Here is a 17,243-nt window from a genome sequence, read left to right as displayed (position 1 = left end):
TGACCAATCAGAAGTGGTTAAAGTCTTCACTTCCTTGTCCCGATTTAGCTCGTAAAGTCGCTCAGTTCTAACAAAAATACAGCTAAAGCTCGTCTTTTGCGCTGTTGCTTTCCACAGAATCCGGTATCAGACCGTGGAACAAGTGAACAAAACAATGAAGCTCAGAGACGCGATCTCCGGCCGTTTTATGCACTACATCTCCCATGATGCATTGGGTTGTGAGAGTGACAGCGCATACGGAGATCTGTTGTTAAACGTCTTGAAACCAACGAACACGCATCAAACTATTTTTAAATCTTCTAACTTAACTTTTATTGAATCTTTTAGAAAAAAAAAGCTGCAGTTTCCAGCTTTTTCTGCAAGAATTATCTCAAAAATGCATGTGAGATTGTGGAGGGGCTGTAGATCAATACAGACTATGAGTTTCTCCTTCTTTTTTTAAATTTTTGGATGCTGGTGTGCCGCGGGATTTTTTTTAAGGTTAAAGTGTGCCGTGGCTCAGAAAAGGTTGAAAAACACTGGTCTACATCATCAATCCGACCAATCAGAAGTGGGCAACGTCCTCACTTCACAGCGCCGACATGGCTCAGAGGGACTCTCGTTACAGCAAGAATAACAGTCCGGCATCAGTGCCACTGTTTCTTCACTACATCTCCCATGATTCATTGGGTTAATGTGACAGCGCTGTCATTAACGGCCACATTAACGAATGCAAACATCTGTTCCAACAGTTTTCTCACGGATGAAATGATGTCATAACCTCTTTTACCCGACGGGAATACTGTCCCAGAAGCCAATGGGCTCAAAGCCCCGCCCCCCCAGATAGAATTAGGCTCAGCAGGGAAAACCTGAAAAGTCTGAGTTGAAACTGTAAACTGAGGACCGAAAGCAAAGAAGGGAAGAAACGAAAAAACAAAACAGCTGCTGTTACAACTCAAGATTTCTAAGTTTAACCATTTTTATATTCAGCCTTTCAGTTTACAGTTTTCTTTTTCAAATTCTGAATAATAATTCCTTCCAGTTTACAATGTGTACTTTTGAGTTTTCAATCCGGCTTTTAATTCACTTTAAGCTGATCCTGATTTGACATCATATCATGTCTGCAAAGACCAAATGTAGTAAATGCTTCAAACTGTCGCCCCTCATCTTAGAAAGTCTCTTCCTTTGTGTCGGATCAACGGCGTCTAGTGCTTTCAGAACAGATCATGACGTTTCTATTAACGGAAATGATCGATGGTTCAGCTTTTATCTTCAATTTTAGCTGATCCTTTGGAAGTTTTCATCTGTGTTTAGGTTTTGGTTTGATGCTGGTTGCTGCTGTTGAACTTTTTTTTTTCTGCTACATAAATGAAACTGACTTAGGACTCGGAAAAACCAGCGTTTGAAACGACTTGAGACGCTGTAAATCACCAAAGATCAGCACATAACAGACGGCGGCGATGGCAGGAGGAGAAAACGAGGAAAAAATCTGACGTGACGGTCTGGATATACATGACTGGGGCGTGTTCCTTCACCAATACCAGTGTCCGTGTGGTCGCCTGACCTAACCCAAACGATCAGGACGCCAGTCTGGAGCTCGTGATGTGACCTCCATAAGTGACATTCCTGCAGACCGACGGGAGGCGTGCAGCTTGGTAAATGACGCTTTGTTTAGTTTGACCCACATCTAACGTATGTCTGCCCCGGAATGCAGCGGCATCACCAGCAGAACCATGGACACGACAAAGAAACTCCAAACACTGACCCACTTGCAGGACCCGTCTTTGTGTGGCGCTTTGGTACAGGAAGGCTGGAGCTGCGCTTCCTGAGCTGCAGGAAGACGGATCAGCAGACCGTCTGTAATTATGGTGTGGAGAGATTTGCATGCAGTTGCAAGCCCTGATTTCAGCTATGTTTAGATCAAAACATCCACGGGAACCAGATCAACGTGAAATACGGTTTCAGTTGCTTTGGAAAACATCTCTGGGACTTGGTGACTGTGTTGGATGATCACGCCCCGGTTCTGGCACTTCACAGGTCTCATTTTGCAGGTCGCACTGTGGTGACGGCGATCCGGTCATGAAGAAAGCAAAAAGAGCCGAAAGCTGCCGTTAAATTAGGCCTAATTCCACCTTCAGAACAGCCACAACAAGCAGGCTCAGACACGCTCTGCAGGATGGGACATGTCCTGGGCTGGTGTTGCAAGACTGCAGCGGGGGTGGCAATGTATCCCATAATAAAAGGTAAAGAGCTGCATGACAAATCAAAGGATGAGTCAGCATGGATCTGTCTGATCCACACCTGATCACCAAGACTCTTATTTTGAAAATGTCTGCCTGCAGACTCTCACCTGATGACAGCATGTACCGGTAAACTGAAGTCACGCTCGTAAAACGGCTCCACACCTGCACAGGTACTGCCTTCCCTTCAGCCACTCATGAACTCCAACATTCGTGGATCACCTGCACATGACTCCTATACAAGCACTTTACAAAATAAAAGCCCCAATCTGACTGCATGACTGACCCAAGAACCTCAGTTTTCTATGCTGTTCATCAAAAGAGGAAAAATAAGGGATGTTTTTGTACTTTAGAGACAAAATAATAATTCTGTATCCAGTAAAGTTTGTAGATTTACAAAATATACAGAAATTACATTTAATGAAACAAAATGTAACGTAAAAAGAAACTTTATACACTTACTTTGTAAGTTTTCCCCCCTAATTTTCTCATGTGATGCGATGGAACAGTCCAGCCCAGCGAACCCACACGACTCAAAGTTCACGAGCACGCGCGTTTCTCCGCCATCACTCACCCGCGAGGCTCAAAACATCCCGATGTGCTGCTGTTGACCCGCCGTCGACTCCCGCAAACGATCCCGCACAGACAGGAAAAGTCCACTCGGCCACATCGCTGCGCGTGAAGCACTGCAGGGGGAAAAGTCCAAACGGCCTCGGGTTCGAAACCGGCACCGAACTCCGCTGGGGGCTCAGTCCGCACAAACGGCCACTTTGGGTCCGCGAGACGCGCACATTTTTAAACGAAAGCAGAAAAAACGCAAAAACGCCGCGTGGAAAAGCAGATGAGGCAGAAAAGTCTCGCGGGCGGTCTGCGCGTCAGCTTCTCAAAACGACTTCTCCTTCCGCTTACGGGTTCCAAAATAAAAGCACCAACGATTCCCTTTTTTAAAGCTGAAATATTTCATTTTTACTCATTTAAAACTTAATCATCGTCTTTAAAGTGTAGCAAAAAAAATTAACATACACATATATAGCTAAAGGCAATGAAACGTCAATAAACTTTTCCAGAATTTTTATGAAATATTCAATTATAGTTAATGACTCGGATGACCCAGAGAAATCTTTTTTCCCCTCCATAACCTATTAAATAAATCTTTAATAAAATGTATTTTTAAATAGATTTAACGTTGCAACGACGTTGTAGTAAATTTTAGAACCTGGTTCATTAGTCAGAAAAACGAGTTTGTGATTTTTTTTAAAGCCTCTTTCGTAACTTCCGGTGTTGTCGGGTGTGTTCACGGTCAGTTTGACTAAAAATTGTGTGGGAAAGTCCTCTGGGATCTTCCAAACAGGGAGGACTTCACCACATCACCTCCTTCATCACACAACAAGCAGCTGTCCTATCAAGACTCCACGCACCGTCAAAAACACACAATTCCATATTTTTGTCTCGTGTTCCCCTCAAAGTTTCAATCTTTCCAAAGTGTTTTGAAGTGACGCGAATCATCCATGACCAAACTTCCAGAAAATGCTGAAATATTTCTAGACTTCTGCTTTTTGTCATCAGAGTAAAAAGCAGAACTTTCAAATGAAGAATAAAAGCAAGAAAACTCTGTCTTTTCTTTTTAGACACCATTCATGAGAAACACTACCAAAAAAGTTTTTTACAAACATTTTTATTTTCCTGTTTTTCTCCTCACTGAACAAATAAAAACAGTGAAGAAAACACTGTAAACGTTTCTTCCTCCAAAGGAAATCTGTTTTTTCTTTGGCTTCACTGGTTTTAAAAGCTGAAAACCTTCCATCAGGCGTCTGACCCTGAAGGTCGAGCTCTTCACTCGCCCTTCAGGCCCTCTTTGATGAGGTTGAGTTCGTAGCACAGCGTCTCAAAGCGGTAAGCCATCCGGATCTGAGCCACGTTGGTCTTACGGATGTCATTTCCTTCTGGACCTTCTTTCAGGTAATCTGAACCCAGGAAGTGGACCTTCTCCTAAAGTGTGGACGAACCAAAAAAAAACAATAAAAATCATTTCTCATCACAAACAAGACAAGATCTGAAATCAACAAGATACATATATACACAAAATCACAAAAAAGTAAATTTGATGTTTGAAATGGAAGCTGGATAAAGATAAGACAACATGCAAAAAGTATGAATGAATAACTTTTCTTTCTTGTCTGCAGGAATAAAGACGTCTTTTTTCTGTGGGACAGAAAGCGTGAAGGAAAAGTTCTGGCCGTTACCTGGTGGGACAGGCCGCTCTGCAGAACGCTGTTCCTGGAGATCTCACACATGTCACAAGTGCTCAGCTTGAAGACCTGCGCCGCGATGGCGTACTCCTCCATCAGAGGCTCCTGTCCCACAGAGACACACACGTCCTCTTTAGTGACAGTGTCAATCAGCTGAGCATGCGTGTGCTCTGAGTCCTGACCCGTGTGTAGTGGAACTGCATGGGGTCGTCGGTGGACAGAGACACCACCAGGCCTTTCTGGTGGAACTCCAGCAGGGGGTTCTTGGCGTACTCCAGAAACAGGCTGTTGTTGCTGAGCGGGGACATGGCGATGGGGATCTGGGCCAGGAAGTACAGGTACTGCAGCACAGGACTCTGGATGGGCCAAACCAAGAGGTGACAAGTGGCCCCAGACATGTTTGATGGCTCTTTTAGCCCCAAAGCAAGTCCAGAAAGTTTGTGTACTTCTTTATAGCATGAGAACATTTGACTTGTCTGACTTTAAGTGATATTTAACCCTATAGAGCCCACTGCCTCAAAGAATTGACAGAAAATTAATATTTTTATGGAAATACAAAAACCCTTTCTGAAATCCACAAAGACCATTTTGCAACAATATGTATATAATGAGATATAGATAATATCAATGACGATGCCTTGCTTGATTTGTTTTTGCTACAACAATGCTAGTTTAAGATGCAAAAATATTGACAAAATCACTTTATTTGCCCACTGTCTCAAATTTAATCCCACTTCTTTTTTGACATGGTTTAACTTTAATTAGGAATTATCTATCAAAAAATCTTGCATTTTTTTTCGATACAGCAAGTATTAATTTAAAAAAGGAATAAAAATAGACGAGTTGTTCTCACCATTAAGTTTTGAAAATGGCAAAACTTTTACAGTGTTTCTGAGATTTGTGCAGGAAAAGCCCATCTACTGCCCCCAGTGGAAAGATGATGAACTACAGGGTGGTAAACATGGACCGAGCTCGAATGGGTTTTTGAGGAAAGTTTGGATCATTCTAATGTGAAAGGAGTCTCAAATGGTTATATGGAGCTAAAGAACCTTTTATTTTCAGAATTTCATTACTTCTGCGCCCTTGTTCATCCTGAGCTCTGACCTTCTTGAGGTTGAGGCCGTGAGAGATGTTGTCAGCGGTCATGAAGGCAGCCAGCAGGTGTGTGATGGCGCCGGCCTCTCCACAGTGAGGCCTGAACAGGAACGTGTTCATTCCCCTCTGTCTGGAGAACAGCACAGGAAAGAAATGGGGGTCGGAAACGCGGCAGGAAGGTGAAGAAAAACAAGTAGGCGTGCAGACGGATGATGTCACTTACCTGCGCAGCTGATTGAGAACTGCGATGTTGGCGTACATGTAATAAATGTAGTAAGTGTAGGAAGGGTTCTTGGCGATGTCCCACTCCTCTGGTTTGGGGCTCTTGGTGGAGAACATGTGTCCGCTGTGTTTGGACTCGTCGTCCACGCTGTCGAAGCCCGTCACCTGAGCGGCAGAAAGACGCCGCCGGTGTCACAGGCTTCGTCTGAAGCTGCTGATTCTCAGAGCTGAGAGGTTCTGGTTCTGCCTTACGTGGTTGAGGAAGATGCTGAGGTCCGGGTTGGACTGTGGGTCGATGGTGGCCTGGAACACGGGAAGGAAAATGTTCTCCAGCATTTTCCCAAAGTGGGGCACAAAGTTCCTGGCTCTGAAGATGTCACTGAGATAAAGAAAAAGACACAAAGCCTTGAACCCTTCACATGCCATGGGTTTTCCCTACATTTCTGACCAAACAGATTCAGGAACCGGCTCATACGGCCGGAACCGGAGGCAGTGGTTTACAGCCCAAACAGCCCTCCATCTGTCCCAGAGTCATGATGGAAATCTTACTAGATCCTGGGAACCTGAATCATCCACTTGAGGTTTGGGGAGAAGACTCTGTGCTTGACGAACCACCCGGAGAGCTTGGTCCACTCGTTGGGGTTGCAGCCATAGATGGACAGACGGGGCTCAGCGTACTGGTATTTAGCGTCCTCCAGGTCACTGGCTACTTCCTGGTGCACATATTTGTGGATTTACGTTTTACATCTGTTCTGCAAAGCTTTAGCCGGAAAGCGTGCCGAATCTGTGGAGCAGGGGTGCCCAAATCCAGGCAAGGGGGGCCTGGATTTCTAGGAACCCTACCTTATCTGCTGTTGGTGTGTTTATAAAGAGCTTCAATGGCAGGTTGGTTGGAAACCATGTAGGACACTGGCCCTTGAGGCCTGGCTTTGGGCACCCCTGCTCTAGAGCTATCGTTCTTATTTTCTTCACATTTGACGTTTACCTTAATGATGGTGGCAAAATACTCTCCACTGATGTGGTTTTCTGTCTTCAGGTAGAGGTCACGCAGCTCGCTGGCGCCCACTGGGTTGTACTTGGCATTGAACTTGTCAAAGCGCTGAAACGTTTGTCTGCCCTTCAGAAAAACAAAACAAAGACGGAGCGTTTTCGCAGATAAAGTGGTGATTGTAGCCTGCATTGGCCCACTTTGGTCGTCTACTTTCGTACAGCGTGCACGTCCAGGGAGTCCACGGTGAGGTCGTAGGGATGCAGGTTCAGGCTCTGAAACAGCTCCTTCATGGTGACCTCCTTGCCTTTGAGGTTGTGGACCACGCGGTCGGCATCGACGCGGTAAGACTTTTTGATGAAGCGCAGCAGATGCTTCTGGTTCATGCAGGCGGCAGCATGGATGTGGGTGTCCACCTGCAGGGACAGAGAGACTGAAGCGTGAAGCCAGGACTCCACATCTGGTCGATGTAATACGTAGAGTCATCACAGGAGGGCGGCAAACTGCAAAGCCACCCAGCCAGGAAGAGTGGAGCTGAATCAGTGTGAAAACCCTTTTCCACAATCCTGAAGACCGTCATTACGGCGGAGTTTTAGGGCCGTTTACAAACTTTCTTTTTTTAAATTGCCACTTTTAAGTCGTAAATGTAAGCGAAAAATTCATAACTGTTAAATTAAGAGAATTAATTCATAAATCCGTTCGTTTTTTTCTCATACATTTACGAGAAAATTATTTAGATTTTAAGAAAAAAGATTTAAGAGAAGATTTTAAGATAAAAAATCTCTTAAATTTATGAATTAAATCTCGTAAATGTTCTCGTAAATTTAGGAGAAAAAAACTCCAAAATTTTCTCATAAATTTACGACTTAACATCTTGTCATTTTCTTGTAACTTTATGGAATTAGAATTTTGTACGTTTCTTGTAAATTAATGAGAAAACTTACGAGATTTTAAGTTGTAAATTTACGAGTTCTCTTCTCCCCTTAATTTGTGACTTTTTTTCTCCTAAATTTGGGAGATTTTAAGCCTTAAATTTACAAGTTAAAATCTCGTCTTGTAAATTTATGATTTTTTTTCTTGTAACTTTACGACTTTAAATGTCCTAACTTTATTGATTTATTTCTTTTGGTGGCCCTAAAACTCCGTTGTGCGTCATACCTTCCTGCAGTTGTAGAAATCCCTGTGGGGGTTCATCTTCAGCTCCTTCATCTCCTCCATCTCATTCAGCATCTCATGAACGTTGAATTTGGACATGAGGAACTTGAGGCGGCGGTGAGTGTACGTCTTACTGCGAAGCAAAGATTAGCTCAGGCTTTAAACATTCATGATGGCATAAAAATGTGTAAAAGTTCAGAATAAACCGAGTTAGTCAAAAAGATTAGGTTGTGAAGAATCCTCTATGGGTTTTTTTAGCGATAAAGTACTGAACATCCAGAATACGTCTAAAAAAACAACATTTTTTGGAAATTTTAAACAAAATTTTATTTTAAAAGTAAAGATTTGACATCAAAACTAAAGAGTTAGAGAAACACTTATAAATTGATGTAAAAAGTCAACATTGAAATCTGATATTTTATTGGAAAAACTCTTTACATGTGATCTTATCTGATCTGTGCCAAATATTTCTTCTGTTTGTCCATCATTCAATTACTGAAAATAATTTTTTCTTTCCTTCTGACTACTAGAGAAAAAAAAGTCCATTTAAAATTGTTTTAAATCCACCAAAAACTACGATTCCCAGAGCCCCGCCCCTTAACCACTGGTTACAAGGCCCTGTTGGTTTGGAGACATCTAGACATGTTCTCTAGAGCAGTGTTTTTCAACCAGTGTGCCGTGGGAGATGGTCAAGTGTGCCGTGAGAAATTGCCCTCATTAACTGATCTAAAAGCAATTACCATCTCCAGGAAATCAGCTCTGTGTTCATCCAAACAGGCCCTGATAAAACACTGAGAAGTTAAGAATATGAAATATAATAAAATTATTTTTTCTTTGTGTTTATTTGATTCTATTAAAGACATTTTGATAAGAATAACGGGATACCGCGATTTAGCTGCAGCTATAACTGTGTAAGGAAAAGTCCCGCCCCTTTAACTGTCTCCACCAATCATTCTTGAAGGCTTAATCACATGTCATCAGTCTGACCAATCAGAAGTGGTTAAAGTATTCACTTCCTTGTTTCGATTTAGCGCAAAAAAAGTCTCTCTGTTCTAACAAAAATACCAGCTAAAGCTCGTCTTTAGCGGTGTAGCTTTCCACAGAATCTGGTATCAGACTGGAACAAGTGAACAAAACCATGAAGCTCAAAGACGCTGGTCTTTCTGCGGTTGGCGGATTACGGGCACTACATCTCCCATGATGCAGTAAAGTGACTGTCTTAGCGCACAATGAGTCTCTCCTCTTAACGTCTTAAAACAACGAACACACATCAACAGTTTTTGAATCTTTTGATTGAATTTTTAATACATCTTTTAGAAAAAACAGCTGCAGCTTCCAGCGTTTTCTGCAACATTTATCACAAAAATGCATGTGAGATTGCAGAGCGGCTGTAGATCAATACAGACTGAGCTTTTTCTTTTTCTTTATTTATCTATTTTTTTGGATGCTGGTGTGCCGCGGGATTTTTGTCAAGGTTAAAGTGTGCCGTGGCTCAAAAAAGGTTGAAAAACACTGCTCTAGAGGATACGTGGGCTTTGCTGCCGGTCAGGAGGATGGGAGAACCGGAGCGGGACCTCTGAGGAGGACTCACGTCGGGCCCTGTGCGATCAGAGCAATGAGGAAGTTCATGTCGTCGATGAAGGTGTCGTAGTCCGGGTGGGGCAGGTCTTTGTGCTGGTGTTTGTCAGCAGCGGCGGCATCGTTGTAGACGTAGATGAGACCGTCCCTCATCCGAGCCACATAACCCAGGTTCTCCGGGAGGCTCTTGGCGTCAAACGGATCCTCCCCATCCTTTGGGGGAGCCATGAACACTGCAGACACGTTCAGCGTTCCAAGCAAAGCATCCTTTCAGACACCGTAACCTTTGAACTCTGAGGCTTTTTTCTCCTTACCTGGCTGCAGCTGGTCTTCGACCTTGAAGGTCTCCCCTTCGATTTCTCGTAGGTACTGGGAGGCTGTCCTGGGGAAGCGCTCGTAGGCCAGCCTCATGTACTTCTCCCTGATGGTCAGGGCTCGGTACAGGCCCTTACAAGACAGCTCAAAGTCATCCATGGTCACCTGGGGGGCACATGACGGAGGCGGTTCTAGGTTTACATTTTTCCTTCATGGAGGATGATGGAGGGTAAATTACAGCCCCTTACTGAGATGCTCTGCTGAATTCCCTCACTTCCACATAACCCCTTAAAGACTATGTAGAACAGGACATCCAGTGTCTCGGATTTTAACAAAATTCAGACACATGCTCTCTACTTTCATTATTTTTTATAAACACAGACTTTGAAGTCCCCCACTTCTGAAATATGAACATTTTACAAAAACTAGTTATGAATTCCCTGTGTTCTGATGAGGAAAACTTGGATGATTTATACTCTAAATTTACATTTTAATGATAAATTGCGCGAAGGCAATGCATTGTGGTCTATATTCACCAATCTAGTGAGCATAGATCTACGTTGTTTTTAGCAGAGACTTCTGGTTCATTTCCAGGCCACAGGATCGTGGAATTGTAGACTTGGAGACCACAAAAAACTGGCAAAAGCTCCAAGTAGTGAAGGAATCAACCTTTCTGCCTCTTAAAGCAGTCCAGGTCTGCAGACGGTCCCGAAAAAGGCAAACCACTGGAAATGCATCCCTAACTTCTCTCTGGTGTCTCTGAATGCATTCATGCTGTTGATGCTTTTAATGGTTTGTCGTCTCTTTGTAATACTATTGATTGTGGCCTAGTGTTGTTGCAGACGTGGAGAGAAAGTCCTTTTTTTATTTTTTTCTTGTCAACAGAAGGGAGTCGTTTGTCCCCACCGCCCCCCAGGGGAGCACGCTCACAGAAGGAGTTTCTACAAAGCCATCTTTTATTCAAGCAATAAACGCAGGCGGCATGGTGGTGTAGTGGTTTCGCCTCACAGCCAGAAGGTCCTGGTTTGAACCTCAGGTGGGTTCTTTCTGTTCTCCTCATGCTCGTGTGGATTTCCTCTCACTTCCTCCCACAGTCGCACCAAAAAGATGCTTTATAGCCTCACGGTATCTTTAAATTGCATCTAGGTGTGCATGTGTGTTTCTCTGCAACTGATTGGCGACCTGTTCAGGGTGAACCCCACCTTCACTCAACAGTAGCTGGGATAGGCTCCAGCAACCTTGTGACCCCCAAAAGAAATCTTTTGGAAGATGGATGGATCTTCAAACACTGTTGTTACGTTTGACTTTAGTTTAATAGAAATGGAACCAAAAGAGCATTAGGAGATCGGGATATAAGCCCAAGTGTGTCTTTGGTAAAAGCCTCTGTGACATTTCTAAAGTAAAACTTGTTTTAATTGTTCAATATTTTTGAAGATGTGGGCTTTTTAATCCCATTTTTTCTTTGTTAATCCTTTTTAAATCTCTAATCTGACTTTTAACCCAACTATTACTTGTTGTTTAGTTGGGTTCTAAAATACAACAGTTGAATGAATGTATTATTGAAATAGTTGATGGTAAAACTTAGAACATGACACTGATTGATAGGAATATGCATCAAGCCGCTGCTGCTCTAAACTTAATTTGGGATCTACCTGAAAGCAAAAGATTATGTCAAAACAAATTCTGGTTAAATGTTTTTTAAAAATGTGTGAAAGATTCACTATGAGATTCGTTTTTCCGGGACATTTTTTACATTCAGTACAGAACTATTTTAATGTTTTTCAGTATCCCTGTGGCGACACACGAGAAGCGGCTCGGCGATTGTGTAATGTCATGTAACGCTGCAGCAGGAACCAGCAGCGGCGTAAATGTCATGAAACCTGAGCCCTGGCAGGCTCTCGCAGAAGCTGCTCTCCTGGGTTTAGGCGGGGCGGGGTGGGAGGAACATGAAGTCAGTGAAATTCAATGTCAAAACCTCCTGCTGCCTCCAACTTGACCCAACTCCTTGAAAGTGCAGACTGTGGCGGGTCCACCAGGCATCAGCTTTGGTGCCCAACAAGGACCAGAATGTTGGAAACAATTTTCTGAAATCCATTTCCTTAACCCGCTATGCCCCTTTCTGGGTCGCAGGGTGGCTGGAGCCTGTCCCGACTCCACCCCCAGGTGAATTTGAAGCTAATCTGGAAGAATCCAAAGCTGCAGTTCCCCAAATGACCACTGGAGGCTGGTTTCGAAGGGCAATGTGGACTTTCATGTTAGAAATTTCCGCTTTACAGCAAAAATAAACTCAGAAAAAACTCTTAATCATCATTAAAAGAATCTTTTTTAAATGCAAACTCTTGTTTTGCTTTGTTGCAGCCAATAGCTTCACTTTCACCGTTCAGAGTCCTGACTGTGACGATTATCAGTCCTGTGTCTAAAGTCCGTCAGTCGCAAAAACAGAAGCCTAGATATGACAAAATTTGAAGTTTATTTCTTAAAATCTGCAGATGGGATGAGAAAATTGGTCTTCCCTAGAAAAACTGTTAACTGGAAAGAAATATTTCCTTAAGTTAGGATGATTTTGCTTTAGAAAAGCTTTCTTGGTAAGATGATTTTTCGTGCTATGAAGATAATTTTACTTTCTGAAGATGACATTTTAGCAGAGCAGCACATTGAAACCAAACTTCCGCTTAAACTCCTGAAACTTCCTGTAATAGTAGAAACTGTGACATTAATTGTATGATTAAGTGTTGCTTTGATCCCATTTAAAGTATTTGTCTGTTTTGCTTGCTTTTCTGCTTTTTATAGCCCACTTTTTGTCTTATTTTGAAACAGCTTTGTGTGGTGAATTTGGTTTTACTTCCTGTTCCTGATCTGTACAAAATGCAAAATCTGCAATTTGTTGACCAATAAACGAGTCTTTTTTCCCTCTGGTTTAGAACATCAATGACATTTTTCTCTGTTTTAACCATTTTTCCTGTTTTGTTGTGTTTACAGTTGAAGCAGCTTCAGTTCTTGTAAACAATCAAGATCATTGAGATTTTGTAAAACACAAAATGCTGTTTTGTGAAAACATGAACGACATTCCTTTAAATCAAACGAAGAGTAAAGACACAATACCCCAGAAGCGTAATCTCCGAGGATGGCCACCCTCTGGAAATCAGGAACTTCCAGGTAAGTGGGCGCGTCCATCTCCACAGGTGCAGCAGGGGCGGCAAAAGCCTTAGGACCACCGGAGGCTACAGCGATGGTGTGACTGCGCTGGAGTCTTTTTCTGTTGATCAGAAGATGAGATAGTTGTGAACCCATCCAACCTCCGACTGGTCCTGACGATCTTCCTCTGCGGTCTGACCGTTTCTCCACGTTGTCGTCGGTGTGCAGGTGGTGGGCCATCTCGTGGTGGATGATCGGACAGTCCTCGGCCACGTCAAACATGGAGATCTCATCGCGCGTGTTCTCGTCTTTGGTCTCCGATGCGAAGACCTTCTCGGCAATGGCCCTCATGTTGTCATCGGTCTCTGTCAGAACCCCAAAGGTTTGTGTTTTTGAATGAGATGCAGTCTCCTTCCATCTGACCGACCATGCATCACCGCCACCTCGCACACTCAGAGCTGCCTGCCTGCTGGCCGACACGCCTACAATGAAACATCTACTGTGGCATAAGTGGACAATGGACACCTGGTTGCTCATCTGTAGCACATGCGTTCCAGCGCAGCACAGTCACCTGTACAGGTTTGAGCGCGTGCACTAAATGCATGAGCAAAAAGGACCAAGAATGTGTCTGCAGCTCTACAGAACAAAGCCTACAACCTGAACACAAAGACATCATCAAAAGAGCCGACCCTGGATTCTTTCACTCTTTTGTTTTAAATCCGTTTGAGTCCCATAAACTGACGTTCAGGAGGATCTTTATTTTCAGATTAGTAAAAGACGTGAAAAAATGAGGGTCTTTGACCTGAAATGACACAATGCTGAGGCTCCGTCGGTGGAGTTTGGCTGCAGATGAGCAGCGTTTCAGTCCCAGACCACACAGGTCTCATGCAACGTTTTGGAGCAGATTTCAAAAAGTGCAGCTCAGCCCGGCTGCACCCGCCAGCCTCCGTACTTACTCTCTTGACCTGACAGTGCCCGTCAGGTGAATACCAGCGGCCAGGATGAATCCCCAAAAGAGAGTGTTAAGAAAGCACCGATTAGAAGACGCTCAAGTCACAACGATACCAGATTAGCCCAACAGTTTACCATCAAATACAAACCACAGATGAAGACCATGTAAGGATGTGGATCTGCAGTGGTATAGAGTAGAATCACACACCTGGTTCAGGTTAATAAAGAATGAGGCTGTAAAGTCTCCTCAGTTCAGAAAGTTTGATCTCTGCATTCAGAAATCCTTTCTGCTCAGAGGTTCCACAGTAACTTTAGGTAACAGCATATTTCTCATTTCTTGATTTAATATTACGTTTGTCTTGAAGCATGTGTTAAAGGTGGATTTAGATAACTTCATAACGTTAAACTCTAAACTGAGATGTGAGGTTTTCATTGTTTTGGCTTTAGGGTCATCAGACGTAGACCGTGCAGCTTCTTTGTGAAGGTGTTGAGTCTGCCGGCGTTTCTGTCGGGTCGTCCACAGCAGGTCAAGTCCAGAAGATCAGAAGTGCTACACCTGTTTATGTGTGAGAGTTTAGCAGAAAGCTGGTTCTCCAGAACAGAAGTCCAAACACTAAAGCAGAGCTCCGTCTTTCCGTCTGCAAATCCTGGGAATCAAAGGTTCCTTTGAACATTTCTCTGGTGGTTAAACCCCAGAGACGTTTGTGATCAGAAGGATCTGACGGTCTATGTCAAACATCCAACAGAGCGACAGCACAAGGATTACCAGGAGAGACCAGGTTTCTCTGGGCTGGAGGGGTGATGCCAGCCGAACACGACACCAACCTGACACGCTGTCCAACCCTGAAGTGACATTTACAGGAAAACTGCTGCAATGGAAGTGGGTTCAGTCCTGCCAAGCTGTCTGTAATAAGACCTTCATGAGCTTTCATTCGCCTCTGAGACCTGATCCATGACCTGATCCAAGACCTGTTCCACGACCTGATCTGAGACCTAATCCAAGACCAGATCTAAACACCTACTCTAAGACATGATCCAAGACCTGATCCAAGACCTGATCTATGACCTGATCCAAGACCTGATCCATGACCTGATCTATGACCTGATCCACGACCTGATCCATGACCTGATCCAAGACCTGATCCATGACCTGATCTGAGACCTAATCCAAGACCAGATCTATACACCTACTCTAAGACCCGATCCACGACCTGATCCACGACCTGATCCAAGACCAGATTCAAGACCTGATCAATGACCTGATCCAAGACCTGATCCAAAACCTGATCTATGACCTGATCCAAGACCTGATCTATGACCTGATCCAAGACCTGATCCATGACCTGATCTGAACACCTACTCTAAGACCTGATCCACGACCAGATTCAAAACCTGATCTATGACCTGATCCAAGACCTGATCTATGACCTGATCCAAGACCTGATCTAAACGCCTACTCTAAGACATGATCCAAGACCTGATCTAAACACCTACTCTAAGACCTGATCCAAGACCTGATCTAAACACCTACTCTAAGACCCGATCCACGACCTGATCCAAGACCAGATTCAAGACCTGATCAATGACCTGATCCAAGACCTGATCTATGACCTGATCCAAGACCTGATCTATGACCTGATCCAAGACCAGATCTATACACCTACTCTAAGACCCGATCCACGACCTGATCCACGACCTGATCCAAGACCAGATTCAAGACCTGATCAATGACCTGATCCAAGACCTGATCCAAAACCTGATCTATGACCTGATCCAAGACCTGATCTATGACCTGATCCAAGACCTGATCCATGACCTGATCTGAACACCTACTCTAAGACCTGATCCACGACCAGATTCAAAACCTGATCTATGACCTGATCCAAGACCTGATCTATGACCTGATCCAAGACCTGATCTAAACGCCTACTCTAAGACATGATCCAAGACCTGATCTAAACACCTACTCTAAGACCTGATCCAAGACCTGATCTAAACACCTACTCTAAGACCCGATCCACGACCTGATCCAAGACCAGATTCAAGACCTGATCAATGACCTGATCCAAGACCTGATCTATGACCTGATCCAAGACCTGATCTATGACCTGATCCAAGACCTGATCTAAACACCTACTCTAAGACCCGATCCACGACCTGATCCAAGACCAGATTCAAGACCTGATCAATGACCTGATCCAAGACCTGATCCACGACCTGATCTATGACCTGATCCAAGACCTGATCTAAACACCTACTCAAAGACCTGATCCAAGACCAGATTCAAAACCTGATTCAAGACCTGATCCAAGACCTGATCTAAGATCTGCTCAAAGGCCAGACCAGCTTGTGATTAACAGGCATCATAACCACTTACACCAAAGTCTGAACACACGGCGTTCTAATAAACCTCCTTGGAGCTCACATCCATCATGATCAGCCCTCGTGCTTCAAGAAAGCCTGAATTATCAATAATGTATGAACTCCCCCACAAAAAAACAAAAAAAAAGGGTAAATGGGTGATGATGAATCAGGGATCTGAGGCCAACAAAAGGTGGTCTCCATCCTTTGTGGTCATGTGATATTTATTTGTTTTAACTATTTTATCTCTTGTATATTTTTTCTTGGTAAATGGCTGAATGACCAAAGAGCATTTTTTTAAATTTGGTAACCCGGTGATAATGACAAGAGTATCCATGGATCCATGACCGGGACATTAGAGCCCAGCTGGGTGGGGGGAAGGGGGGGGGGGTAAACCTTTCTGTGTTGCACCATAAAAGGTTTGAATCCTGGATGAAGGAACTTATCTAAAAGTAGCTTCAGGAGGTGTTTTTTCCCAGGATTTTGAGCCGAGAAACTAAAGATGGAAAGCATAAACTGTTGCTCCTCCGTCTTCAACAGCATCAAAAGGTTTCCAGAAGCTTCTCTCCTCTGCTGCTGATGTCCAAAGCCACGGTTCTGCCAAGACCTACCTGGCACCAAAACTTTGGGCATGGTGATGCTGCTCCAGCGAGGCGCTCCTACCAGACTGGGACGGGACTTTCAGGCTCTGGATGAACCCCGGCACGGTGGAAGTGTGAATCCCCGATCCGGGCGTTCGCAGTATTAGGCTGGTTCCGCCTGTCATGTGACCAGAACACCCTGTGCCCACAGGAACACGCCCCGATGTCATGGGGACCTGAAATGTGTCTGGGTCTATTCTGGGATGTCAGAGTGTGCCCAGGACTCCACGGAGATATGGGCATGCGGGTATCAAGGCAAATGGGTTATGTAACATCCAGACAGCAGCAGCACAAGCTGCAGAGGATCTTCTTACTGCAAATGTTCCCCACATAC

At 44.0% G+C, this 17,243-nt stretch overlaps 2 protein-coding genes and 1 long non-coding RNA gene across 6 annotated transcripts in view; 1 reads left to right on the top strand and 2 right to left on the bottom strand.

The window, feature by feature from the left end:
• The window catches only part of dennd2c (DENN/MADD domain containing 2C), a 26,239-nt gene extending 23,104 nt beyond the window's left edge, over positions 1–3,135 (bottom strand). The window contains exon 1 of one of the 2 annotated variants that reach the window (XM_011476670.4): positions 2,794–3,135. The gene's annotated coding sequence lies outside the window, so the exon portion shown is untranslated. Of the gene's footprint in view, positions 1–2,681 lie in introns of both variants that reach the window. The other variant, XM_023956320.2, reaches the window with a different exon arrangement.
• Positions 1,845–4,544, top strand: LOC144993849 (uncharacterized). The gene is made up of 3 exons (XR_013657114.1): positions 1,845–2,222; positions 2,322–2,392; positions 4,403–4,544. It is a non-coding gene; the product is annotated as an uncharacterized LOC144993849 (long non-coding RNA).
• ampd1 (adenosine monophosphate deaminase 1 (isoform M)) lies at positions 3,833–17,243 on the bottom strand. Of its 3 annotated transcripts, XM_078949669.1 has the most exons (16): positions 14,913–15,360; positions 13,913–14,876; positions 13,156–13,321; positions 12,924–13,077; positions 9,821–9,986; positions 9,520–9,739; positions 7,932–8,061; positions 6,995–7,189; positions 6,771–6,902; positions 6,335–6,498; positions 6,038–6,164; positions 5,787–5,950; positions 5,573–5,693; positions 4,651–4,824; positions 4,463–4,573; positions 3,833–4,208 (listed from the first exon to the last, which is right to left on the bottom strand). In XM_078949669.1, exons 3-16 carry the CDS (start codon positions 13,305–13,307, stop codon positions 4,053–4,055), a joined length of 2,166 nt encoding a protein of 721 aa, XP_078805795.1. In that variant the 5' UTR covers positions 13,308–13,321; positions 13,913–14,876; positions 14,913–15,360; the 3' UTR covers positions 3,833–4,052. The 3 variants fall into 3 exon arrangements, with proteins under 3 accessions (XP_078805795.1, XP_011474975.1, XP_078805794.1); XM_011476673.4 differs by lacking the exons at positions 13,913–14,876; positions 14,913–15,360 and adding an exon at positions 16,880–17,243; XM_078949668.1 differs by having other exon boundaries at positions 13,913–15,911.

Source organism: Oryzias latipes, chromosome 7, assembly GCF_053564925.1.
Source record: "Oryzias latipes strain Hd-rR chromosome 7, Olatipes_Hd-rR_3.1".
Lineage (NCBI taxonomy): Eukaryota > Metazoa > Chordata > Actinopteri > Beloniformes > Adrianichthyidae > Oryzias > Oryzias latipes.
The sequence above is the reverse complement of the archived record's forward strand: the minus strand, read 5'-3'. Positions and strand labels throughout refer to the sequence as shown.